This window comes from Anopheles bellator, chromosome 2 (assembly GCF_943735745.2).
Source record: "Anopheles bellator chromosome 2, idAnoBellAS_SP24_06.2, whole genome shotgun sequence".
Classification (NCBI taxonomy): domain Eukaryota; kingdom Metazoa; phylum Arthropoda; class Insecta; order Diptera; family Culicidae; genus Anopheles; species Anopheles bellator.
In genome coordinates, this window is record NC_071286.1 from 26,863,524 (window position 1) to 26,889,597 (window position 26,074).

A 26,074-nucleotide genomic window follows, 5' to 3' on the forward strand; every position below is an offset into this window, starting at 1 on the left:
TTGTGCAACGTAGCAGGGTTGTAACGGGAGCTTAAAAAACTATGGAGGATCGTTTTCGGAAGAACTCATGCCAGTGCACATTTAAAAAGTATTGCTCTAAGTATGATTTATTGTCGAAGTCTACACTTTCAAATTGGGATCTGCTGGCGGATGATGTTTTGCTATTGTTCTCCGAATGATGCCCTTCACGTTTGCATCAACATTTCCCAACACATTCGTCGTCCGCGCCGTGTGCTCCAGCCGTTGAACGGCCAGTATCTCCGCCTGGCTTGTGATTAAATTCGTTACCAGACAATCGCTCCGGCTGCCAATCCGTCCGATTCGTCCCACACGATGGATATAGTCGGCCGTGTAGAGCGGGAAATCGAAGTTTATTACGTGCGCCGCTCGGATCGTGTTTAAACCACGACTGGCGACATCCGTCGTCGACAGGACGTTCACCTCCGCCTGCTGGAACTTTTCGAACTGACCTAAGCGCAGTTTCAGCATCATATCGCCATTCAGATTCACACACCGGCAGCCATGGTCGTTGAGAAACAGCGATACAAAGTCGCAGGCAGGTGTTTTGTTGCTGAAAATGATTGTCGACACGTTGCGCTTCGCATCCCGCTGCACCAGATCGAGCAGGATTTGGGGACGATCCATTTTACGCACCCGCATAAATCGTTGCGTCACGTGACCCAGCAAACGGTGCAGATTCGGGCTCGTTACCTGTTCGATCGTCGCTTTATCTACCAACTTGGACAACAGTTCGTCCATGTTCGACGGCATCGTTGCCGCAGCCAGTATCAACTGAGTGCCGTGAATGTGCTCACCCAGGTCCTGCAGGTGGTTTTTGTGGAAGGGAAACCTGCGCATCAAGTGTAGCAGTTTCCCACTGAAGCTGTCGTCGAGCAAGGTATCGGCCTCGTCTAACACCACGTACCGGACTGCGTCCATGCGATAGATGCCGCTCGTTACCAGCTTACTGATCGCGCCGAAGCTCGCCACCAAAATGTCGACGTCTTCGAACGATGGATTTAACATTTGTTGCTTCGTACGACCACCGAGCACCACCCGCACCTTAACGTTCAGTCCTTCGCCTAGCTGCTCGGCCACCCGACCAATCTGTTGCGCCAGTTCCCGCCCGGGGGTAATTATCAACATGATGGGCGAGTTAAACTCGCGCTCCTGCTCGAGAAGCTTTCTTCGCAGCATCTGCTCGATCACCGGCAACAGGTAGGTGTAGGTTTTGCCACAGCCTGTTTCAGCCGCCAGCAGCATGTGGCCCCCATTGAAGACCGCCTGTATACCTTCCGCTTGGTAGTGTGTTGGGGAGAAAATGTGCTGCTGTTTCAAGTTGTCCACTAACGTGTCGCACATTCCGAGCTCCTGAAACGTTCGCTCACTCAAACCATACGCTTCATGGGCTGTCTGCGCCGGGTGGATGATGAAATAGTCGCCATTCGACTTTCTGTGCCGCCATCCATCGGAAGCGAGCGGTATGGTGCCGAGTTTAAGGCGCTCCGGTTCCACAGGTATATCGCTCTGATAAAGATTAAACTGTTGCCGTTTACACGTCACCACCGGAACTGGACCACTCGATGCCGCAACTTGTCGTACTTGTGTGGAAAAGTGGGCCCGAAATATGAACGATAATCGCGCTAGTTTTAACATTATTCGCGAACCACACTAAATAGTCCTCCTCGTGCCGGTAGTTGTTCAAAAGGGTGGTATATTTGTTTACCTTTTTCATGTCTCGTCTGGGTGGCCACATGAACCGTAAATCGCAGTGTAAAAACGTCAGACCGTTTACGCTTCGTGTGGCCGGTTTCAAATATAAAACCGAAATGTGTTTACATTCGTCTTTTTGGTCCGAGAAAACAGAAATCGAAGAGTAATAAATTGATTTCTGAAATTGAATACTTTTTTCTGTTTTTCAAACATTTTGTTGTTATACCAGCAAATAAGAACTCTGTTTGTAAACAAAGCGTTTGCTGACGGTTTTTACGTGTACGCTGAGGCATAAACGTTCTGACATAAGCGCAAACAGTTTGGCATTTACCTGAAATGTCCGATCGTTTATTTTCGCTTCATGTGGCCGCCCAGTATGATCCAAGTGCTGTCAACTTGGGCCTTGCTGCGCTGTCGAACCGGCCTCCCACGGACCGTACTGTGTTTGATTGGCCTTACCCGTGAGGATCGGTGGGTGGACGCTGAATATTTCCCTTTTTGTTATTCCATTTAACTTCACTACCTCATCTGATCAACACTAGAAACCGTCGTTCTCATTGTGCCGTTTCGTGTGCCTCCTCAGCGAGACAAAGTTCGCAAAAAAAGTTCTTATCCGGTCCCGTTCGAACCTTGACCGCAGCAGGAGAGAGAGCGCGGAACGGAAGCATAATAGTAGAAGGTGCCAAAAGGCTAAAACGTAGGGAAACAAACCAAAATAAGAATGTCTCTCGCATCCTCGCTACGCTGCTGCGGTCGACTACTGTTGTTACAGCAACCCGTTAGGTAACTATCGCCTTATGTTTTCCTGTTGCGGAGATGCCGAAATCCAAGCACGGACAAGGCCGCCCTGAAAATGCGCAATACGTAATCCGCGATCGCTTTTGTTTGTTTTGTTGTTCTTTCATGGAATGCGTTTGCCTACTGCAATTGGCCACGGGCAACGCTCGCACCAATAACTTGACCGCTGTGTCACTGGTGAAGGACACTTTCGACGAGTGGAACGCTGAACCGGGATGGCTCGGAATCGTCCTGGCTCAGCAAACTGCTGGTGCGGAAAATTGAACCGACCAAGGAGTCGCACAGTCGGATGCTTAGCGACAAATTTGATATCTACGAACTGCATACACACAACATTCGACCTGACTCGGTCGGAAAGTATTTGGAAAATTAGTAAGTACGTTTGGTCAGCAAAGTTGTAGCAAGTTTCACCGATTCGATTAGAGTAGATTAGTGCCCCAGGCGGGGACAAAAAGAACGATCAACGCTTGCGCCTGATACGCGTTATCATTAGCCTCAAGCGGGACGACGCTACAATCGGTACCGGCGTGATAGTGATGTGATTGTTTTGGTTTTCCACAGCAAAAACACTGTCCAGATCGTGCAATCGAAGGAAAACCTGTCGATGGAGCTAATCGGCTCGTGGAACGTGGAAGTTGGCGATCTGGATCAATGTCTGCACCTGTGGCGCTACACTGGCGGCTTCGAGATGGTGGACCAAGCGAAACTCGAGTTAACCGGCGATCAGGTAAAATTGGTTCTCTTTATCTACGTGAAATCCAATTAATCTTTTTAATTCCTTTCCCACGCACAGTCATACGTTCAGCTGATGCAGGAACGGGGCACGTTCTTGCGTTCGCGCCACCTGCAATACCTGCTGGCATTCAGCTACTGGCCACAGCTAAAGCTACGAGAGGGGAAAAACATTTACGAAATTCGTTCGTACCGGCTGAAGCCTGGCACAATGATTGAGTGGGGCAACAACTGGGCACGGGCCATTAACTATCGGCAGAACAACAATGAAGCGTTCGCTGGATACTTCTCGCAGATTGGACGCCTTTACAATGTGCATCACATATGGTGTAAGAGATGAGCGGACATACCTACTTAATTTTGGGTTTAGATAATGAAAAGCTTTTTCCCTAACGCTGCACTTTTTAGGCTACAAGGATCTGCAGGGACGAAAGGAGACGCGCGAATCGGCCTGGCGATCGCCGGGATGGGATGAGTGCGTTGCGTATACCGTGCCACTGATTCGAGAAATGCACTGCCGCATACTGGCGCCCACGGAGTTTTCTCCAACCCAGTAGAGAGACGGTCACACACGGTGGCCACCCCATCTACTGCTGCTAAAGTGTGTGGTTCGTGTGTCAATTAATCGCCCCAAATGCGTTACTCCTAAACCGCGGACTTTGGGGATTTAGTAGCATTTATATGTTAGAATATCCTGATTATGTTTCCCTAATTGCATGCATTTCGGTGGATCCCGCTGCAGGGGTGTTCCCTAATCCCTGGTATGTGAAAGCTTTTTCTTACATTTCTACAATTTCACACAATGAAAAGCAAATCTCGAAAGCGACAACCAGCTCGAGAGATAGCGTAGCGCAAATTAACCTTAGTCCTGAATCGGGTGCTGTGCTAAACAGTTGGCTTTTAATGTTTCTTTTTTCGAGGCGGATGCGATGAACTGTAATAAAAGAAACACAAACATAATTGAACGCGTTTTTTTGCCGGGTTCGGATGCCAGAAAGAAAGCTACAAAGTGTGATTTTATCCATCAGAATTCATCATCCAATCTCATGGGCTTCGTTTATTCACATATTTGATTTGATAATATGTACAAAAAGAATATTCTAATTCGTTAGTCAAGAGTAATTTCGTTCCACTATTCATTTGTTCATCTCATTGCTATATCCTTCTCCGCTGCGCTGCGCTGTGGCTGACTTCTATTCGCGGCTCCGACAAACCTATGCTCTCCGCCTGTTCTGCAGTTCTGAAAGATCGTTTGCAAATGATATTTGCAAGCACAGTTTCCTATTTTCGAGTTCACCTTTTAACTGGTGCGTTGCTTAGTAGGGGTCAAACGAACAGCGAATGTATTAGTAAAGATTAATTGGTTGTCCTAACATTCTCTCCTTTCTTTCGATCGCACTGAACACTTTACTCGATTCCACACAAGATCACCGTGGACTCCCCTATCCCGTTCGCATTGGCTCCACTAGCGATCGTTTTTTACTAACATTTATGTAAGGGCCAGTTTTAGGTTTTCCTTTTCCATGCTTTTGTTCATAGCTTTTAAGATTACACATCTTCGAGCAGAGATCATCCTGAACGAATGATTGCATTTGAGAGTTCGTGCGTGCATCGGTGCGCCAATGAAGAAAGTGTAATCGGGATGTGTACGTTTACCGCGTGGCGTAAAGCACATGATTTGCTCCATCTTTTCCCTACTAATATGCGGTAAGAGTGCGACTTTTACTGCGATCAAGTGTCGTTTATGTGATGTAGCTTCACTACACCGTGTTATATTTGATTTTGTTTTGTTCTCGCATTTGGTTGTTCTCATTAGCGCGTTAGGATTGTTATTGTTGTAATGTTTTCAAGCGTATATCTTCGGCGTTTATTTTATTATTTAACGTTAAATGGTGGCTACTATTTTGCTATCGCGTACGCCTACGGCTTTGCTTTATGTTCCCAACGGATAGGCTTGTTGCTTTCAAATACGTCACCTCATATTCATACCCTTTCGGGGCTTGTCGCGAAGAAAATGACGTTCTACTAATGTCCTCCCCGCAGTAGCAGATAGCATTCTAGTGCCATTCTCGACAGCGGGCATTTGATGCAATTGATGTGTCCAAATACATTTCACATTCTTCGCAGCCTTTGGAAACTTTGATTATTAGGGGATAAATAACGCTTCCGGTACACGGCACTAGCAGAATAAATGTGATTATTGTGTTACTTATTTCAATTGTTTATAGGTTTTTGTTACTTCAGCAAAATGCCGCCTCGCACTTTCTCTGTTACGCATACTTTAAAGTCCAAACTCATCGTTTCGGCTCGGTCTGCGGTTGAAGTGAAAAGCTCACCGCAATCGCTTCGCGATGCCCGTGCAGAGTTTATGTGACTAATTGCTTTCGCCACCGAACGCGCATCATGCACGATAGTATAGGACTGTTTTAATGGCATTAACCGCTAGATCCGATACTAATGTCCTTCATTACTTCGCTTTCCGCGAGTTTGCATTTTATGTTTTGCCCTTGCTTACTTGTTTTTGCTCCACACGACTGCCCTCTTATTTTGATTCGTTGACTGCAATCATGCTGATCATAATTGCTCCTTTCATTGGTTTTATAAAATGGACTAAAGCTTTTTGATGGAATTTCCTTTTCCAGGGTGCTCGGCTAATGTCAATTCCAACTACACACTTGATCGCGCGGCGTATTCATAGGAAAATGTGGCGCGCCCATTGGTGCTTGGTTTCCATTGGCTTTGATGCTGTTCATTATTGCTCCAGCTTTCCAAGTCACGTTTTATCTCTGTAAACGAATTAGTGATGTTCTCGCGTGTATCGCGCGCTTGATTCGATAATATTTTAAAACTGTATAAAATTGTTGTTTTCTATTTTGTGTAACAATACGGGGATTAGCTTGGATTATCTCGCTTTTTGCATCGCTCGTTGTAAAAGCTGGTCCAAATTCGTTTGGAAAAAGGGTTTCTGATTTGGGAGTTTTATTTGTCATCATTGTCTTAAGCTTGCCTTGTCTATCAGTTGCTGGAATATTCATTTTTTCTCGTTCTAACGTTTTTCAGGCATCTCAAGATCGCACACGATTACGGGGCAACGAGTGCGACAAGTGTTGCAAAAGGTTTATTGAGTAGTGTATCTTTTGTTCGTGCTTTAAGAAGAGTGAAGAAACCGAGGTGAAGATACTGTTTTGAGAGAACTGGCGATTCAGAAAATTCATTGATTAGAAAGAGTTCTCCTGAAACATGCCGGTATCTCCATTCGTCCATTCGTATTCGTCCACATGTGTACGAGCCTCTCGTTAAAAGTGCTAAGCCTGCGTCTTGCTCCCCTCGTCTTTCCTTTATTTGCTTATCTATTGTCTATAGGATTCTCACACGCATAGCTTATGTTGTTTACGTTGTTGTTGGCTTTCCATCGGGGATTATTTTACGCTTTACTGTGTCAACCCTCTCCAATCAGTTTTATCGTTATATTTTTATTTTGTTCTTGCAAAGGCTGCAGACTGCTGCTGTGGCCGTTTGTAGGAGTTAGGATTAAAAACTAATTTTATTACGTTTTCCCGGTGATCATCTAAATGCACCACGCTCTGTACACTCTAAAGCAAGGGGACCGATTTTCAGCTCCGCTTTCCCATTACGCTCTTCTTTCTAAACAAACTTCTTCGCTAGACGCTGCTACGCAATGTTCCTATCTTTTCTTTTAACTATTCTAACTGCTCAGCGTGCCTATTTCTCGGACAGCCATTGCTGCGCAACGAACGGCAGCGCATTAACCGGCCGGCGGAACTGCGCAACACCCTGTTTGCGTAACAATTCCTTCCTTTCCTTTCGGGAAAATCACTCGATTCCACCAGAACGCCACCACAAAACGTCTTTTCGGCAGCAGATCAACGACAATCGCTCTCAGTTAATATCGATATATGGTTTTATCTACGGTTCAAACGATAAACTTAACGCATACGGAACTAAATGGATACACGAACGGGTCGTAGTAAAAAGGATAAACTTTTTTAAATAAAATAATTAGTGAAATGAGACAATGACATAATATCTTTCAAAAGTGTGTGTCTGCACATAACGAATGAACATTTTTCGGCCCAAATTTTGACACCCCAAATGATTATTTACTTTTCCATTTTCTACCTACGTTGCGGCCGACAAACAGGTGGTACAATGGTACGCAAAATGATAACACAACATAATCTTTCGCCCTGTTAGCCGAGTGTTTCTTTTTTTTGGTTTTCATCCTTTTGGGTGGAAATTAGGCTCAGGTCGTTCGGGCAAGTGCGAGCGAGTCCATAAAACACTTGGTAAGCAAGAACAAAATTATATTTTTATTCTTAAACTTGTGGACACTAAGCATTCCCCAAAGGCAGGAAGAGAGCACTCGTTTGGGGAACCAATTTTTACTCTGCTTCGAACTAGCCGGTGAGCGAGACTGCAGATAGGCTCAAAATGGGAAATGTTTATTAGAAACACTTTCCACGAGACAAAAGTGACAGACCCCTCACGGACGTAGTACAAGCTTTTGTGGCACTAACCCCGAACTCGTTCAGGACCGCAAGTGAAGACTTCTTCTAATGGTTGAGTATTTTTTATCAAAACATCCATTTTGCTTTCTTCTGGTCGGGATGTTTCCATGTCCCAGAAGGCATTTTTATGCCTTCTCTCTGTTTCTCTGTCTCTAATTTTCTCTCTCGTTGCTCTATGCTGTCTGCGTTGATTGAAGCAGGCGTATAATATGACGAAGACGATGACTAGACCACCTGTACTGTGTGCTTTCGATAGCAAGGGCGAAAGATGAGGGGATGAAGAACGCCCAAAGGAGTGTATGTGTAACGAAAGCCTAACCGGAGTTTGTCTTTTCGATCAGATTCGCATCCCAACTACGGTAATGATAAACGTTAACGCCCTCCCCCTCGGGGTTTTTCCGAGATAAGCGATCCGCGGCATAGTTTTGATGGTGAGAAAACCAACGGAGCCGTGTACAACACCGGGAAGAGCCGGTGCAATAAAAATGTAGCATGTAAAAGTATATGTATAAAAGTATATATGCAAAACGTTCCGCCCCTGTCTTGTCCTAACGTACAATTATTAAAGCTGAAACCGAATATGTGGTGCTGGTTTAGAACGCATGGTAACATAGAACGGAACAATACACAAAATACACGATTACATTTCTCGATCGCGATGTCCTCGGCGACTCTTGCCCTGCCCCCTCGACATCACTCCATTGTCGACAACCCTAAACTGCCCATTTTTATTTGTCCCTTTTTTGGCTCCCACTGTCCGAAGATGATGATCAGTCTTCTGGCTTTCGTCCCCTTGCCGTTGAGCCACAGAGTTGTATTCTGCTAGTGGTCGCAAATATTATGCATTGCTGTGTTCCGCTCCGTGCTCCGTGATCAAGGCGCCATTCGTCAAATGTTATGCTCCGCTTCACTCCGCACCTCGTTGCTGTTGACATTGGCCAATTAACGGTTCGCGTCAATAGGTAGAGGTTGTTGTAAACTCCATGGTTTTGCTTACATCGAATGTTGACTCGATATCGTCATCCATCTGCTGCAAGATGACTTATGCTATAGGGAACCGGCTGGGAAGCTGGTGGAACTGTTGCTGTGCGCTAAGCTCAACATCGAACCGGACAGGCTACCCTCCTCATCCGGATATGTCTCTTTCGATGCTTCCGCCAAGGCTAGAGCACTAGAAAGACGAAAATCATGCGTTGAGCAGAAGTTGATCGCCCGAGGCGGTAAGTTACAAGCAGCCTACCTGAATCCCATGCGGGCAGATTCTTCATCGAATGCCTCAAGCTGCTTGTCATGCTTCTCTTTGAGCTGGCGAATTCTTTCAGCCCGTTCTTGATTGAACTGCTGCAACTCAGTTTCCATCTGAGGTTAAGGATACGTTTGAAATTACAAAAACGCGCCCTGATTCGTCGTCGTTGCAAATAAAACTTACCTTACTCTCCAGCAGTGCTCTTCGAACGCTGACGCGATCCTCCAGCTCCTTTCGTTCGCGATCGCGTTGCGCCTGTGCCTGCATTCGGTTCTTACTCTGGTATGCAGTCAGAATGTCTAGTTCGTACTGGAGTCGATCGCGCAGCTGATGACACTCCACTTCTTGGCTTTCATCCAGACGAAGGCTTTGCTTCTGTAGCATGTCGGCAATACTTTGTTCATACTGGCGAACGGAAAGGCATACAAATGCAATGCCGAATTTTTATCCACTGCCTATGCGGGGATCACACCAACGCTTGTTGGTTGCGTTGCGCTTACCTGATCACCTAGTAATGTTAACTTCCGATGTTGCTCTTCCTTCAGTTGCTTTATCACAGCCTTTTGTTCGTCCCTCGGTGTCGTCTGCAGTATCTGTCGCTTCAGTGCCTTATACTGGATCGTTTGTGTTTTACACGTCTCACGGAACTGTTTCCGAATCTGGAGTTCTTTTTGCTGTTGCAAGTGAGAGGGAGACGGAAATGGAAAGACTGTCCTAACATACAACATTGATGTCACTTTGTACCTTCAGGCTCTTTGGTTGCTGTTTTAATTCGAGTGCATGTCTTCGCAGCAGGTCTCGCTCGGCCCTGTCCATGTACTCTTTCTGGTTTCGCAACTCACTCTCGTGTTGCTTCGAAATCTGTAAATTGAACCAAAACGACGAACGCCATTCTATCACAAGTTCGACCGAAAGGTATAGAAATTCAGAGAACAACGGACCTGCTCTTCCCGCAGGGCATGGACACTTTTCTGTTGGCGATACTCGAGATCTTGCGTTTTTTCGTGGTGTTTTATCAGCATGCCGTGGGCTTGCTCCAACTGCTGTTGCTTCTTGCTGAGCTCCTGCAAACGCGTGACGCAAACCGTGTACTTATTAGTCTCCTATTGTCCTGTGTTGCACTTCTCGATTGGAAACTTACGTCTCGTAAAAGCTGATTTTCAAGCTCTTGCAACAGCACCATCTTTTTCCTGCGAAACTTGCGCATCTCCAGTTCGATGTAGTTCTTCTGTACCCGCAGCAGCCGCTGTTCCTCCTGAGCTTCCGCCTGTTTGAGGTTATCCTTCTGCGTCCTGCGAATAGTCGATGTTTCGTTCCCAATTAGTGATCGGTGGATCAGTGATTTCGAAACCCAATTTAATACGCACTGTAAAGTTGCGTCGCGTTGCCGTTTAGGCGTCGTATCGTCCATCGACAGCTCTCGTTTCCATCGCTCCTTGTTGGCCTTGTACTCTTTCTTTCGATGTATCTCGAACGCCTTCCGATCGCCCTCCTGTCGGGTCGATATTTCCTTGTGTAGCTTCTTCTCCGCTCCATCGTTTTGCTTCACCCGTCGCACAATTTCCTGCTGATGCTTTGCCTACGAAAACCGAAGCGGATTTTAGCACAAGTGTTGCGTCATTCCTCCTGGCTGGTTGTTGATTCGCTGCTTACCGATTGCTTGTCCAACTCTCGCGTGAAATTGTGCAACAACAAATCGTATTCCTTGTCCAGGGCCGTCTTGTGCTGTTCCATTTCCACCTTGCACTTTTCCTCCAGCTTCACCAGCGCGGCTTGATGCTCACGCCGCATGCGCTTGTAGCCGGACATTTGCTCGTGCATTTCCTCCTTGACGAAAGGCCAAACTCATCATCAACAAGGGTCCGCAACCGACCGACACGGGAGAGGCGACGGCCAGCCGTGCTTCTCGAAATATTTGTTGCTTACCTGCATGTGTTCCTTTTGTTGCTTCGTCACGATGCTCGTGGTACGGATCGTGGCAAAGTTGTTGGCACCATGATCGGCGACGGCGTTCGACACTCCCTGTGGTACGTGATTGTGGTTGTGTGGATGATGATGCGACGAACCACCGACCGGACTAGAGGAGGAATTGTGCGGTTGCTGGTAGACCATGTTGGCACTGCTGTTTTGACTACCAGCGCCAAGAGCGCCGGATCCACCGCTGCTAGCACCGCCACTGCCACCCTGCCCGCTACTTGATCCCATTCCGCTGCTACTACCGGCCATCATAATGCCACTTCCACCGGATCCTCCGCTTCCAACGACGCCACCGAGCATCACGTTCGACAGCATACTGTCTCTCGCACTTCCCGACGAATTGTTGTTGTGCATCGACGAGGGCAGAGCGGGCCGCGAACGGGACGAGTTTCGGACAAGCCCCATGCCACTCGCACCGGCATGAAGCGGAACTTGCTGGTCGACCGACGGTAGCGAGTGCTCGGAGGTGATGCTATTGCTCTTACTGCTATCACCTCCTATTTGCTCGTCCGGCGTGTCCTCGGCATCGCCCATGTTGCTTCCCGTCTCGCAGTCCACCATCAGGATTTTCTTCATCTTTCGATAGTTCAGATTATCCAACTCGCGTACTGCAGCCTTCGTTCTACGTTACAGTGTGTTGGAAAGACACCCCCCAAAAAAGGTCGTGAGAATCATCTTCAAACCCAGGTGCTCGTTGTTTCTTACCTCGCGATCAAATCGATCAAAACCGCCGGTGATCGTATCCGTGTCATGAAAGTATGCTTCAGTAACTGCGTCGACGTTGGCCGATCGATTGGGGATTTCTGGAGGCAAAAGTCGACGAAGTTACGAAACATATCCGACCACTCCTGGGCCTGCAGTGACGGCGCATCGTTCTGAGCGATGTGGTACAGTGCCGACATGGCGTTCATATTGAAGTACGGTGGCTTCCGTTCCGCCAGCTCGATGCAAGTGATGCCCAGTGACCACACGTCCACCTTTCCATCGTACTGACCCTCGTCCATTGCAAGGATCACCTCTGGAGCCATCCAGTACGGTGTGCCAACGAAGCTGTTGGCCGGACACTTGATCGCGGCGCTACCGAAATCGGCCAGCTTCACAATGCCCTGCTCGGTTAGAAGAATGTTACCCGCTTTGATGTCGCTGCAAAAGAGACACGACCAAAAACCCAGTTGAAATTGCTTGAATAATGTCGGTAATCGACCGATCAACCTACCGATGAATCCGTCCGAGCCCGTGCAGGTAGCTCAAACCCCGCAGGACACCGTCGCAGATGGCGGAAATTTCGTCCTCTTTCAGCGGACGTTTGTGCACCTCGATGATGTCCGAAGCGGAACCGACACAGTACTCCATCACCAGCCATGCCGTATTCTCGTGCAGATAGCACCCTTTATACTCGATCGTGTTCGGATGGTTCAGCTGACGCAGGAAGCGAATCTCCTTCAAGATGTCTTGCCACTTCTCCATGCTCTGCTTGCCCATGTAGGACATCTTTTTGATGGCAACGATTTCCTGCGAGAGGTTGCATTTTGCGTAGTACACGGCACCAAACGATCCGTGACCGATCTCGCGCAGATCTTCAAATATCTTTTCCGGATCATGTTTGTTGAATAGTTCCGCTATTTCGGGATCTTTAAGGCTTCCCGGTCTCATCCTCACTGTTCGCCGCTCGCTACGGGCGGCGGCTGCGGTTGTTTTTGGCGACTAGCAACACTCTCCGTCACGATACACAGGCCGGTCACCGTGCGCACACAACTTAAGGCCTAATTACACGACAGCCAAATGCGCTACATTCAACTAAACGTACACCTTTTCCTTACGGCCACTTGCTTTTTCCAGTTCGCTCACTCTAAAACACACATTTGCTAGGAAACACTTTCAAGGACATGCATTCTGCGAATTAAGAACAGATCACAATTAAACTCACATTATTCATTGACAAGGTCATGACAGCGAGGATACGCGCGACTCCGGATATCTAATCCGTTGCGCAAAGAGTTTTCTCGATAATAGTGACAAGCACCAGACCACGAGAACTTAACAAATTCGCACCTCTAACACACACGGAGGAGGAATTAAATAGCATGTGGGCGGCTGAGGTTTACAAATGCAACATTCAACGCAAATCAGGGAGGTATACCCTTACCCTTTGCACTTCCTTCGTTTCTATTTTCCTGACGCGACCCCAACTAAACTGAAACAATTGAAATTGCTGTTGTAAACGATGCTCCACGAGCGGAGTTCAACGGCGATCGTAGCAATCGGTATGAAGTGACACATTTTTCAGGCAAAAATTACATCGCTTACTACGGTTTCTATTTCTTACATAAAACGATATTCACTGTCTCAATATAGCCCTTCTTTCTGGCCCAAGTGTGAAACGTTTACAGCAAAAGGACAATCGAAAATAAATCGGTCGTTCGGCATCCCATGACCAAAAGACTTCTCACTCTCTTTTCTTCTCAAAGAATACATAATCTTACATTTTGTCCCAAATGGAATAAAACTACAATAGTTTTCTATAGTATGCCATCGCTGGTTAGTTAATTAACCCAATTCGGCACGAATGGTAGCCTCTCTAGCCATTATACCGCAACTAAAATTTGGCGGATATGCCAACGGGGCATACTTTGATGGATCTGTTGATACTTTGAGTGTGCTGTTACCTCAAAAAGGTAGTCAGATAGTGAGGTCTGAAAACAAGCCACTTTCCACACGACCATAAAAGTATGATTGGCTGTGCACGATTGGAAGTTGGTTTGATGCACTTTTTGTATTTCTTGTATTTTGTATTTTTGTATTTTGTATTTATTTCTTCAATGCGTTTCCAATGAATGTCAAACACCAACTTATGGGTTTACAAGATAGTGTGTTGGGGCTGGCATGATGGTTGTGGGTATGCAGATTAGTGTCACGTTTTTAGCTCGCAGCTCGCAGGTGCCCTCGCCGGTTTGGTGCGCCCATTTCATTGGCGGCCAAGTTTTGGCAAAGAATTTCAAGGTCGGCCGCACCAGCATGTGTGGCTCGTTTTTATTTGGGTGTCATTAGTTCTCTCTCTGCCATCTACCTTTTCCACACATTCCCGGTGCTTTTCTTTTGAGCAAAAACTATCCGCCAGCGAATACTGATGGCATTTGGATCCAACCCGACCCCGCCTTACCACACTGTCTTTTTCTGTGCCGTTTGGACACGTTCAAACCACGCCTAGAGCAGCTCATGCTTGTTGATGCTGCTCGCTGAACGTTCGCAGACGCTGCGACTTAATCCGTCTTGCCAAATTTGAATATGCCTTGCCAGTGATCAAGGCCTTTACGGGTAGACATGATTTGTTACTTGTATGCACCGACACACGACACCGGTTCAGATATTCACTTTAATGGTTCCAAATTAATCATGTGCTCGTCCATTAACGATCGACGGATTCAAGCAGCAATCTGCCGTCAAGGCAACACTCATTTCTGGCCATCTATAATTGCCATTAATTATACCTGCTGTTCGTGTAATTGAATCACAATTGAGGAGCAAAGAGCGTCACGCAGTACGCTCAACGGAATGGAAGTGGACTTGTGGAAAACAATGTTTAGAAACTAATTCAATTAAGCACTACAAACAAACTCTGGCAAGAAATACAAAATTTAAGGCGTTTCTGCTGGCAATCATTAAAGTGAACGACCTCAAGTTAAATTTGTTTGGTCCCATTCATTGACTTTTCTCTTTCAGCTATCTTCGGCTGCCTTAACACGCAACGTCGTCACACATTTTTAGTTTATGTGCTATTGTTGTCACCGCCTTCCCTTGAATCACCGAAATAGTAGAATAATTCACATCATTAGAAAAAGCACACTTTGGAAATAGCAGACATGCCGTGCAATATTGATGCTGAGTAAGTGCTCTATGCCGGACATTCGCGAAAGCCTATCTCTTTGCGTTCATGCACATTGCACCACGGCAAAATAAAGTGAATCATTATTTTCAAATTATTTTCATTTCACCATTCGGCCAGTCTCTTGGCAATGCAGTTTACTAGCCGCCTGAACGTGGGTTGCTTTGAATTATGTGTTTTGGGCTGCTTTTCGGCACATTTTCTAATCACACGTACAATCGCGTGATCACCACCACACACTGAAACGCACCGCGAGCCACGCCAAACTTCATCAACTTTTGCTCACACGCGCGGTTCACTCCCGGTCGGTGCGTAGCCGTTGCTCATCGGGACTCCTCCCCTCCACCCCTGAACCGCTTTCTTTCCCTTCACACGCCTTTGGATCTCTAGGGTTGCTTTATCTTACTCTCGCTTGGTGGTTCACCCTTTCTTCAACACGGTCACGGTTTTTCCTCTTTCCGCCGGACACAGCCGTGCAGCGTACCGTCATTGTCGTTGTTCATTGATTGCATTGCATGCTGCGGCCACTGGCCCGCTGCGAGCCGACGAACGGATGAAAGGACGAACGTTCGGTGAGTTTGGTGTTTCCGGGCCAACAATCAAACTTTAGTGAGAAGCGGCACGCACCGCCCGAGGAAACAGCAGTTCTTCTCAATGTTTCTCTTTCGCACGGGACGGGCCTGTCTTTCACTTGGCCGCCAAACACTACTCCTTCCGACCCCGTAAAGATAGACGATTTTCTTCGCGGCCCTATGTTCGGGCCCCACAGGCCTCTCTTGCTCTCTTCAACATACAAAATGGCGATTTCACACAAAAAACATAATACACACATACAGTCACTCACACGACTCACTCTGCTGTCATCGCTGCTCACGGCCGATTCCTACATAATGTAGCTGCTTTCCTCATTCTACTAATGAAATCGCGAGCGAAAAGGACACCGCAACGGTTCCCATACGCAGCATGCGAGGGCGAGAGCGAGAAGGCAGTTGTGGCCAGCCCGTGAGTGAGTGCGAGAGCACAGTGAATTGATGTGTTTCACTAACGACGAAAAGTGAGTCGCCGTGTCTGCACCGACCAAACCATCAAAAACCCGTCTTCAGATGGTGGGCGAGAATGCGTTCACCATTCAATTGCTTTATCACGCACCAGATCATTGGACGCTATCAACAACGTCACATTGACCGTCTGACTCACACTCTGCTGCAGCGCAGCGAGGAAAAGTACAAAACACAGCTTCTCGCTTGCGCACTCACGCTCTTCTCACCGCACGACAAAAGTCGCACTACCGTCGCGAAAAATCAATCACCACATTGAAGCGAAATCGAACGATGCGACCAACCTTTTCTTCGTTTGCCTACGCTGCCGGACTCCTGGTCGACGGATTCGTCACGTGCGTGCGATTGCCCGATTTGTTCACCACCTTGCACGAACGCACGAACTACCCCAACGAGTGGCACGAAAATACTGCCCCTCACTCACTCACTCGAGCTCGCTCTCAAAACTACTCCTTTGCTCCCGCTCTCTCTCTCTCTCTCGTTGCTCTCTCTTTACGTCAAGTTGACAGCGGCTGATTCGAAAATCTGGAATGACAACCCGAACTCGGTTTCGAAAGTACTTCGATGTTTAAATATTATTTTATTCATCCGCAACAGTCTGGAACAGTTAATAAAGTAATGCTTTAAGTTTCAATAAACGAATCCAGGAACGTATTCTTGTTAATCAGCTTGGTAGTGCAGATTACGAACTCAACATTGTTGTCCTCCTGTGTGGCTAGGAATCGTAGAGCCGAAACCTCGGCGAATGTGCAACCGCCGATGAAGAAGACGATGATCACGCGTGGTATGTCCGATTGCGACAGCTCGCTGGTGAACGAACCCCGTCGGTTAGTTAGGCTAGCGGAAGTTTGAAAATCTTCAAACGTTGGCCCCGGAAGCGACGACAGCTTCTCAGTCAGCATTTGCCATCCAGTCGGTTTCAGGAGCTGCTCTACGATGCGCACCGATAATGGTGCATAAATGCTGTGCACGTACGTGATGTCTTTTGGTGACACCTCTTCCGGGGTTTCAGCCGTTAAATTTAACGTTTTGCGTAGAACATGGTACGTTCTCGAACCTGTCTGCAAGCGTAGCAGGCCCGTCTTTTCCAGATTGCCGATCGTGAGCAGTGTTTGTATGCCGTACACTTGCACCAGCTCCCGCTTGTAATAGTCCAGCACTTTGGGCTTTAGGCCAGATCCGGCGATCGATTGCATACAGATCAAGCGCAGCACACTACGCAACGGTGCCTCTTTCGCTATCATGTCCTCGATGAAACAGTTCGGTTTCTCTACGTCTGAGCACATCATAAATTCTTGCTCGCAGCCCAGCTCATCGAGAAATAGATCGGATGAAACCACGTCCTTGACCAGCTCAGCGATCGTGGTGTGCGTGGCCAGCGACTGCTCGTTCGCCTTAATGTGCGGCAAGCTTTCGACGAACTTTTTCAACTCCTGTATGGTCTTTTCTCCATGGTTTTCATTTGCTCGCGAACGGATCGATTTTGCTTTTCGTGACAGCACCGCACCGACTGCGTTGAAGTTTTTATCCCGCAACTCGGCGTACAGCTGCTCCTTTGAATTCAGAATGAACTGACTTTTCTCGGTATTGCGCTCGGTCGAGAGGCCTTCGCCGGTGGAAAATTTTTCGGCCGGTAAGTTGACCGTCGTGTTGTTGATACCATATATCTCGTCAATTAAACCTTCGTACGTAAGCTGCGTCGCGAGCACGCTCATCAGATCGATCGATCGGTCTAGGATGATCATCTGGTCTATCACGCCCTTATCGTTGTTCATAGCTGGTCCATCTTCTTCAGCCATTGCCTTAGTTATCTCCCAAACGCGCTGCGCGTAGCTTCCCTTCCCGTACACCTTTGGAATGCGACCGTACAGTTTCTGAAGTCCGATCAAAGCGCAAGCCGACTGATGCAGGCAGCTTGTGTCACCTTCGATGTACAGCTCCTTGTAGGCATCCTTCAGCTCCATCGAAAGCAAATCGTTATCGAACGGGAAAAAATCACACCGAAATTCGCCAATAAACGACAGGCTTCCGTGAACGCCTTTCACCTGCAACCGTTTTTCGCACAGGAATGATTTCTTTGGCAAGAAGTACAAGAAGTACTCTTTGCGGGAAACTGTTCAGCCGATCAAAGCGGTAAGAGAGTGAAACCCGTCAAAACGAGGCAACGACTCACGTGAGGGCGGGAGGACACATACCTTTTTTCTTCTTTTCCTCCTCGTGAATGTTCGTCGCAATGTAGTCCATTAGCGTTTGATTGGGACGTGTGATAAAGATAATGTTTTTCACATCAATATCGGCCCACGGTTCCGGCCGCAAGGGATACATTTTCGTTACATGGTGCTCCTTCAGGAAGGTGTAACGGGCCACCAGCCCGACCGGCCCGCCCAGTGATTCATCCCATATGATAGCCTGAGCGGAAAGCGGAAAACAGAAGGGTTTAGGAAACGCCGATGGAGACACTGACCGACTTGGCTCACCTTGGTGCCTTCGCAGCGATCGAGGATTTCAACAAACTCACGCACAGCCGTTTCTTGCAGGAGCTGTATGTTAACGCGACCTCCTGAAAGATGGGAGTACATTCTGCTATTTCCTCCTTCCCGTTGGCGAAATCTGCTGATTGTTTTGATCCTCGAGCTAATGTTGTTTTTTTGGCTTTTAGTTTGGAGCTTGGAGTATGGCAAATAAACACACACAGCTGTCAGTTTTGTCAGGTGTAGGAAGCAGTAAATGAGGGGTAGGAAATTGAACCTTCACGCTGGAAAGTTTCGTGGTTGTCCCATTCAGAAAAGTTACATCACGATTTCACTAACGCAGTGATCGGGTTTTGCTAGATGTTTGCGTTTCGAGACCTGGGATGGTTCTGATTGTGTGATTATACTAGTTTATGCTATGTGACGGTAAAATCGTGAAAATACTTTACGCGCACCCGCATCGATCCCGTCGAACTGAACATTGCGCCGTGTCGGTTGTGAAAAGTGCGTAGCGAAACTTTTTCGTCATGCTGCTGTAGCGCGATAACAAAAAAAGGTGCGAAACTTGCCCAGGTTTCGAAGTGGCTCCGAACTAACATGTCCGAATCGAAGCAGGTATTGAATAGTTTCATTCTAGTCGTCCGCCTTACTATCATTCTACAATTTACGGTTTCATTCATAAGTTTTTTCTTCACCATATTCCACGTATAACGAAGCGCCAGCAGCCAAAACAACAAAAGAACTACGCGCTCTTTAATTTGCATTTCCTTTGCGGTTCTTTCTTCATTCATCCCGAGCTTGCCAGGGAACCTGGGGCGCAATACGAAACGGAAGCGTAATTGTCTAGGCTCTGTTGCGGCGAACGAAAGGCCGCAGAAGGTCGTCGCGGCGGTCTTCAATTTCTGCACGCGTTGCATTCTTCCGTTCTGTGGTTTCAGAATCGTCCTATTGCGAATCATGTACCTTGCGTTACTGCGTTTTCCCTTACATCCTTACGCCTAGAATTGCTTGTATTTAGTAGTGTTGTTACCTCATAGTTTCCTTCTTTTCTTTTTGTTTGATATATTTTCAGTTCATTGCTTGACTCCTACAAGAAGTGTGGCCATTGATCGAGGCAGCTATTGTGTTTGGAAGGACAATCGAAAATCCTTTCCTGGTTCCGGCAATTAGCACTCGGCACTTCGTTGCACATGTCCGTACTCGCTTTGTGAATGATTCTTACGTTCAACGGTGCCGTGCAATAATTTAGTACTTTATAATTTGCATTCATTCGTACAAAATTCGCGGCATTCCTCATCGAAAGCGCAAAGGTTACTCCGCAGTCCTTCGAAGTTCCATTGACCGAAAGGTCCCTTTGTTTCGATCACACTATACTCTGCAGGTGAACGGAACACAATTGGGTTCGGTGTTTTGGTGGTGCCTACCGAAACAATAGGGCTTCCACCGAGTAGCTAGTGCATCCCGTTCGCCGTACCAATAATTTCGTTCGATGTGCTATGTCCCTGGTGCTGGGTTCGGGTTTTACGTAAGAAACCACACCAATCCACGGAGCGCCACCATACACTGCTAAGACTGTAGAGGGCAGCGCTTTGTTTTGTTGCCGGCAAAGGCAGACCCAATTGTCAGCATTCGTGACGTGATACGCTTTTACCCTTTGTTTCGTGACCGCATCCTACAACCCGTCCGGCCACATCCGCCCAATGGCCACGTACCTGAACCGCACCTTGTCGATGGTGACGGGAAACGGAAACGCTTCGATGTACGAAACGGCGGCCCTGATCGATCCAAATGCTCGCACGCTGCACAACAATGCTACGGACGTTTCACCGCTTCAGATCTTCGTGCGGGCCAAGAAGAAGATCAATGACATTTTTGTTGAAATCAACGATTATGTGGTCGAAACGACCGGCTTTATCGATGGTAAGTTTCGTAGCGGTGCAGTAATTGAGCCGCCAATATTAGAGAGAATAGTTCGAGCACTGCTGACCGTTTTGTTTCACAGGAGAACTTTCGGCAACCTCGGAGATCGTGGACAAAGCGGAAACGGAGCAGTTCCAAAGCTATGTCCTCAAGGTGCGAGGCATCCGGGAGGTGCTGGCCCGGGACAACATGAAGGTGGCCTTTTTCGGTCGCACCTCGAATGGCAAAAGTTCCGTGATCAATGCGATGCTGCGCGATAAAATTCTACCGAGCGGCATAGGCCACACCACCAACTGTTTCTGCCAGGTGGAAGGAATCGACGGACAGGAAGCGTATCTGGTGAAGGAGGGAAGCGATGAGAAACTAAACGTTACGGTAGGTTGACCTAACAACGGTCTGTAGGTTCTCGGCTCAACCAGCGGCCTCGTTTCCTCCTTCCAGTCCGTGAAGCAGCTGGCGAATGCGCTGTGCCAGGAAAAGCTGTGCGAAAGTTCGTTAGTGCGAATATTCTGGCCACGGGAGCGGTGCAGCTTGCTGCGGGATGATGTCGTCTTCGTGGATTCTCCTGGTGTGGATGTTTCACCGAATCTAGACGATTGGATCGATAACCATTGCCTAAATGCAGACGTGTTTGTGCTGGTGCTAAACGCGGAATCTACGATGACTCTCGCGGTAAGCCTTTACACGGGTCAATATTTAGGGCTAGCTTTAATCGGAACGTATTTGGTACGCTTTAGGAAAAATCTTTCTTCCACGAAGTTTCAACGCGACTCTCGAAACCGAACATTTTCGTGCTCAACAATCGGTGGGATGCATCGGCTTCGGAGCCAGAATTTCAGGAATCGGTAAGTAAGCCTCTGCTGACAGCATCGCACGATGATCGGCGATTGCTCACCATTGATACCTTTTCCAACACTTTGCCTCATTTTCAATCGAACTTTGAAAAGAAGGAACTGGAAAAGGTAATGAAACGCGTTCCAGTGCACCGATTGTTAATGCTTGTACTCGTTCACACGATATTAAGCAAAGACTTCACACGCTTTCATTCTTTTCTGCTTCTCCTGTCCGCAGCGCTTACATGTGTTGTTCGGAGCACAGTCACTGTGTTTTATTGGATTTTAATTTATTGCCTTGTAGGCTTTAGTGATGTCTCGACTGTTCAATTGATTGTTTTAATTTGTCTCTAGCGCCAATGTTCGTTATGTACAACGTAGAGCGTGTCAAGTGTGGCCGTGCCACAACCCATCACAACTAACTCTGGACTCTACTCTGGACTAACTCAACTTAATTGTAATGGATTTTTGATTTCCCTAATCGTTTTATTCACAGGTTAAAGCACAGCACCAGGAACGGTGCATCGATTTTCTGGTGAAAGAGCTTAAGGTAGCGACTCCGAAAGAGGCCGAAGAACGTGTTTTCTTTGTATCGGCGCGCGAGACTCTGCAGGCACGGCTGAAGGAGCAGGAAGGTTTACCGGCCATCGCTGGCGCACTTGCCGACGGTTTCCAGAATCGGTACTTCGAGTTTCAGGATTTTGAGCGCAAGTTCGAGGAGTGCATTTCAAAGAGTGCGGTACGAACCAAGTTTGAGCAGCACAGTTCCCGCGGCAAGAACATCGCGGGCGATATGCGCATGATGCTGGACAGTATCTACGAGCGTGCGAACGTGCTACGGAACCAGAAGCTGGAGCAGAAGAAACGTCTCACGGATCGTATTGCAAGCACGGAAACATCGCTCATGCAGGTGACGCGTGAGATGAAACTCAAGATCCATACAATGGTGGAGGAGGTCGAACAGAAGGTCGCGAAGGCGTTGAATGAGGAAATCTGGCGACTCAACGTGTTGGTAGATGAGTTCAATCTACCATTTCATACCGATCCGCTCGTGCTGAATGTTTACAAGAAGGAAATCAACAGTCACGTCGAGAATGGGCTCGGGTCTAATCTGCGCGCCCGCCTAAGTACGGCGCTGGCCATGAACGTCGAGACGGCCCAGCGCGAGATGACGAGCCGCATGACCGCCCTAGTACCGTCGGAGAAGATCGTTACACAACAGCACCAGGTGGTCGCACGTACCCAGCCGTTCGAGATGCTTTACACGCTCAACTGTCAGAATCTGTGCGCTGACTTCCAGGAGGACCTCGAGTTTCGCTTCTCCTGGGGAATCAAGGCACTGATTGCGCGCTTCAGTGGCAAAATGAGGGCTAACAATCGGAAGGCGATCACTCATCACCGACAGAATAGCAACATGAATGTAGGTATCGATTGAACAATGCCTGTTTCATGAGAGATCATTTGAGAATCGGCCATGTGCTTCCTTTCCGATCCAGATGTCGCAGATGCTTTCTCCAACCTCACCGATGTGTCTTATGCCGGAGAACGAGCTGATCACGAACGAGCAGTTGTCGGTTATCTCGAAGGTTGCAATTGCATCGATCGGCTCACAGGGCACACTTGGTCTTGTAGTGGCCGGTTTGGTAAGTGCGGTGGAATTATTCTCTTGGACTTTTTTTAGTTCTATAATTCTTATTTTACTCCATCCACAGCTGCTGAAAACAATCGGCTGGCGCGTAATTGTCGGAGCTGGGGTCGTTTACGGTAGCGTCTACCTCTACGAGCGCCTCTCGTGGACTAACACGGCCAAGGAGAAGAACTTTAAGAATCAGTACGTTCAGCATGCGACTCGTAAGCTGAAGCTGATCGTCGATCTTACCTCGGCCAATTGCAGCCACCAGGTGCAACAGTAAGTAGGAGACTGTGGATTGTGGATTCGGAGAATTATTCATGTGTGCGTTTTGTGTCGATTCAGGGAACTTTCGAGTACCTTTGCTCGGCTGTGCCGTGTGGTCGATACGGCCAGCAACGAAATGAACGACGAACTGCGACACATCGAAGGTTCGCTCGGTGTGATCGAGAGCAACCAGAAGCAGATCAAGCTGCTGAAGAACAAGGCGAACTACATCATGAACGAGTTGGAAATTTTCGACAGCAACTACATCAGGGCCAACTAGGCGAAAGCAATCGGTTCTTCTGTGGGCTTTGCAGCATTAACGGTGATTTAGCTGAGTCCTCTAGGTGCTTGGGTAATCGCAGTAAAGAAAACTCCAGAATGTGCTCCGCGCGCACCGGATGCGCAAAAAAACAAATCTTAATTAGAGACACGGAGATAACAAGATGTCCAAAGTGACGTCGCGCAAAAAATGGATCATTTCTCGCGAGGATGGGATATCAATTCTTGCCTGAATTACACTCATGTTGGGTCCAGCGCCAAGTGGCTGTAAAAATACGAATTAGGGCTGCTATATCTGCTACGTGCCACAGCGGATGCTCTGTACGATAATACTGAATGTGAATGTAGCAAATATTTCCTCTATCCTAAATCTATAGTTATGTAAAAAAAATTATAAAAGCCACCCGAATCGTACCGTTATTCGAAGCAACTCCCATCGATAGTTGACTATCAGGAGATGATTAACTAAGCTAACAAATTTGTAAGTAGCCCCTCGTGATGATAACTAATAAAACTGTGCATAACGCGCGATTCACACTTTGAAGTGAGAAACTATAAGCAAAAACGTAATTATTGTTGATGCGTTGATTGGAAGCTGTAGAATCTGAGGTTAATTTTTGTATGCAACGGAAACAATAAAACAAATCTTTGCATGACGAGAATCGGTACGACTTTTATATTTAACAGAGAAAGACAACGACCGCTTTTTATGGATAACTTAATTTTATTGATAATTTTTTTCAATACATTTCACGTCCCGGGTAGCGTTCATTTTTTGTTCTCCGACAACTTCGCACTGATCATCTCCTTGAACTGAGTCAGAATTTTGTTCTCCCGTTTCTGGCGTTCCTCCTTGCTGAACATGGCCAGGGCACGCTTCTCGTCGGCCGAATAGATCTGATTTTCCTTACGGATACGCACGGCTTCCATGCGCCGGTGGCGACTGCCACTCATCACGTACCCGACATCTTCGAAGTTGGCGATTTCGTCCGACGTGAGACCGATTTCACCACGCCGAGGAATACGTTTACCCTCCGTAACGTAGGCCGCCATCGCCGCGCCTTCACCGGGCAGCAGGGCACGACCGAAATCCTTTTGGTTCAGGTTTCCGCTCGCTTTTACGGGACCCACCACGTTGTCACCGTCCTCGTCGGGTCGGGAACTTTCTTTCAGCGACAATCCACCACCGGGCCCGCTCTTAACCGTCTCATTCGTCCTCGCCAATGCTTCAGATTTCTCAATCCAAATTTCTTCTTCATCACCGGACGAGGACGAATCAGAAGCGGACTCCGACGACGGCGATGATGAGGATGATGATTCTACTTTCTTGTTCTTTCGTTTTTTCTTCTTTGCACTCTTCGATTTTTTTGACTTTTTGGAAGATTTTTTCTTCTTTTTGTCCTTCTTCGAACGGCTTTTGTTGGACCTTTTCTTTGCCTTCGCTTTCAGTTTGGATTTTTTGTGCTTCGACAACTCTTTCGCTTTTTTCTGCGATTCCTCATCATCGGAACTGTTGACCGGCGACGGTGAAGTCGCCCAAGCTTGAGGCACTCCCTCGGTGCCGATGATTTCGCGCTGCAGCCGCCGTGACTGCATAAAGTCTTCATTCATCATGTCGCGGTTTGATTTACGGTAGCTGCGATCAACATTGCGTTGCGATTCGTGCTCATCGTACAGATCGTGCTTCCATCGGTTCTGCTGCCGATACGCACCCTGCTCGCCCTCATCCCGGTGCTCGTCGTGGTAACGATCGCCCGGATGTCTCGATAAACGATCTCTCGAGTGATCTCTTCTTTCACGTCGATCCTCCTCACGACCTGCACCATTCCGACGGTCGTTATTATGATGGAATCGATCGTTGGTACGCCTCGAACGATCTCGAGAATCACGATCCCTCCTTTCCCGTGGGCTGGGTGATCGTCGCCGACGGTTCTCTTCCCGCTGCCGCCCGAACTGATCGTCGCGGCGACTGCGCCATTCTTCTTGAGCACGTCCTGCTGCGTCTGAAACCGTCCGATTGGCACGCCGATCTCTGTCACCGCTACGGGATCTATCGTGCCGGCGAGGCGATTGCCTCACTTGTTCCGGCGTATCTGGGCGACTTCGACCGGGCCGTTCTTTACTGAGCTGTTTGTCATCGATACGACCCTTGTTTGTGGTTGTTCTCTCATCCCGTTTCTGACTTCGAGACGTAGGCTTGCGGTCCGAGTCTTTTCTACCTTTGCTTCGTTTGTCTTCCGGGCTTTGAGTGCGTGAGTTTTTCGCGTTATTAGTCGAATCACTGCTGCTGCGACTATGGCTGCTGTCGCTGCTGCTTCCATTGCTATCGCTGCCCTCCGTGCCGGACTGCGAGCTGGCGGAGCGGTGTGTCGACCGTTTCTTATCTTTTCTCCCACGACTTCGCGAACGACTTCTGTTACCCATCGCCTGTAATCTGATTGAACAATTTATAAACCAACTGTTTGTCGTAAGCTTTGCGATACACTTCCGCGCTGCGTTTTCTCACTGAAGCTGGGTTGTCTGTTGAGAGAAAAAAAGTTCCTGTTAAGTCAAAACAAAACGCCACAACAAACACTGACCGCCGATAGCGCTTACCATCGCGTGGATGACAATGATTTCAATTTCCCGGATAAATCCTGATTTACTTCTAAGTATTATCCTGTTACGGAGTTTGCGAGTTCCGCCCCGGTCGCGCCTGCACTTTTTGTACCGTACAAGTAGTTTAATTAAAAATACTG

At 47.7% G+C, this 26,074-nt stretch overlaps 6 protein-coding genes across 10 annotated transcripts; 2 read left to right on the forward strand and 4 right to left on the reverse strand.

Moving 5' to 3' along the window:
* Positions 1-120: 120 nt before the first annotated feature.
* LOC131207277 (probable ATP-dependent RNA helicase DDX28) lies at positions 121-1,694 on the reverse strand. Its single transcript, XM_058199888.1, has one exon. It carries the CDS (start codon positions 1,654-1,656, stop codon positions 121-123), a length of 1,536 nt encoding a protein of 511 aa, XP_058055871.1. The 5' UTR covers positions 1,657-1,694.
* A 429-nt stretch (positions 1,695-2,123) lies between these two features.
* Positions 2,124-4,189, forward strand: LOC131209050 (protein NipSnap). 2 transcript variants are annotated; one of them, XM_058202022.1, is made up of 6 exons: positions 2,124-2,184; positions 2,256-2,496; positions 2,695-2,883; positions 3,073-3,238; positions 3,305-3,572; positions 3,652-4,189. In XM_058202022.1, the coding sequence occupies exons 2-6, from the start codon at positions 2,435-2,437 to the stop codon at positions 3,798-3,800; spliced, it is 834 nt and encodes a 277-aa protein (XP_058058005.1). In that variant the 5' UTR covers positions 2,124-2,184; positions 2,256-2,434; the 3' UTR covers positions 3,801-4,189. The 2 variants fall into 2 exon arrangements, with proteins under 2 accessions (XP_058058005.1, XP_058058004.1); XM_058202021.1 differs by having other exon boundaries at positions 2,133-2,496.
* Positions 4,190-6,520: 2,331 nt separating this feature from the next.
* Positions 6,521-12,648, reverse strand: LOC131212524 (serine/threonine-protein kinase Tao). The gene is made up of 12 exons (XM_058206418.1): positions 12,212-12,648; positions 11,701-12,138; positions 10,945-11,617; positions 10,672-10,845; positions 10,386-10,597; positions 10,160-10,310; positions 9,960-10,082; positions 9,763-9,879; positions 9,519-9,692; positions 9,202-9,423; positions 9,013-9,131; positions 6,521-8,943 (listed from the first exon to the last, which is right to left on the reverse strand). Exons 1-12 carry the CDS (start codon positions 12,646-12,648, stop codon positions 8,820-8,822), a joined length of 2,964 nt encoding a protein of 987 aa, XP_058062401.1. The 3' UTR covers positions 6,521-8,819.
* A 3,911-nt stretch (positions 12,649-16,559) lies between these two features.
* On the reverse strand, positions 16,560-18,543 carry LOC131209818 (vacuolar protein sorting-associated protein 33A). The gene is made up of 3 exons (XM_058202962.1): positions 18,414-18,543; positions 18,132-18,345; positions 16,560-18,049 (listed from the first exon to the last, which is right to left on the reverse strand). The coding sequence occupies exons 1-3, from the start codon at positions 18,513-18,515 to the stop codon at positions 16,560-16,562; spliced, it is 1,806 nt and encodes a 601-aa protein (XP_058058945.1). The 5' UTR covers positions 18,516-18,543.
* Positions 18,544-18,737: 194 nt separating this feature from the next.
* LOC131212153 (transmembrane GTPase Marf) lies at positions 18,738-23,992 on the forward strand. Of its 4 annotated transcripts, XM_058205909.1 has the most exons (10): positions 18,738-19,022; positions 19,480-19,599; positions 19,789-20,327; positions 20,410-20,702; positions 20,769-20,999; positions 21,065-21,172; positions 21,657-22,580; positions 22,657-22,803; positions 22,873-23,069; positions 23,136-23,992. In XM_058205909.1, exons 3-10 carry the CDS (start codon positions 20,108-20,110, stop codon positions 23,335-23,337), a joined length of 2,322 nt encoding a protein of 773 aa, XP_058061892.1. In that variant the 5' UTR covers positions 18,738-19,022; positions 19,480-19,599; positions 19,789-20,107; the 3' UTR covers positions 23,338-23,992. The 4 variants fall into 4 exon arrangements, with proteins under 4 accessions (XP_058061892.1, XP_058061890.1, XP_058061894.1 ...); XM_058205907.1 differs by having other exon boundaries at positions 19,480-20,327; XM_058205911.1 differs by lacking the exon at positions 19,480-19,599 and having other exon boundaries at positions 20,243-20,327.
* A 112-nt stretch (positions 23,993-24,104) lies between these two features.
* LOC131210067 (NKAP family protein CG6066-like) lies at positions 24,105-25,795 on the reverse strand. The gene has a single exon (XM_058203260.1). The coding sequence runs from the start codon at positions 25,758-25,760 to the stop codon at positions 24,105-24,107; it is 1,656 nt and encodes a 551-aa protein (XP_058059243.1). The 5' UTR covers positions 25,761-25,795.
* Between the last annotated feature and the right edge of the window lie 279 nt (positions 25,796-26,074).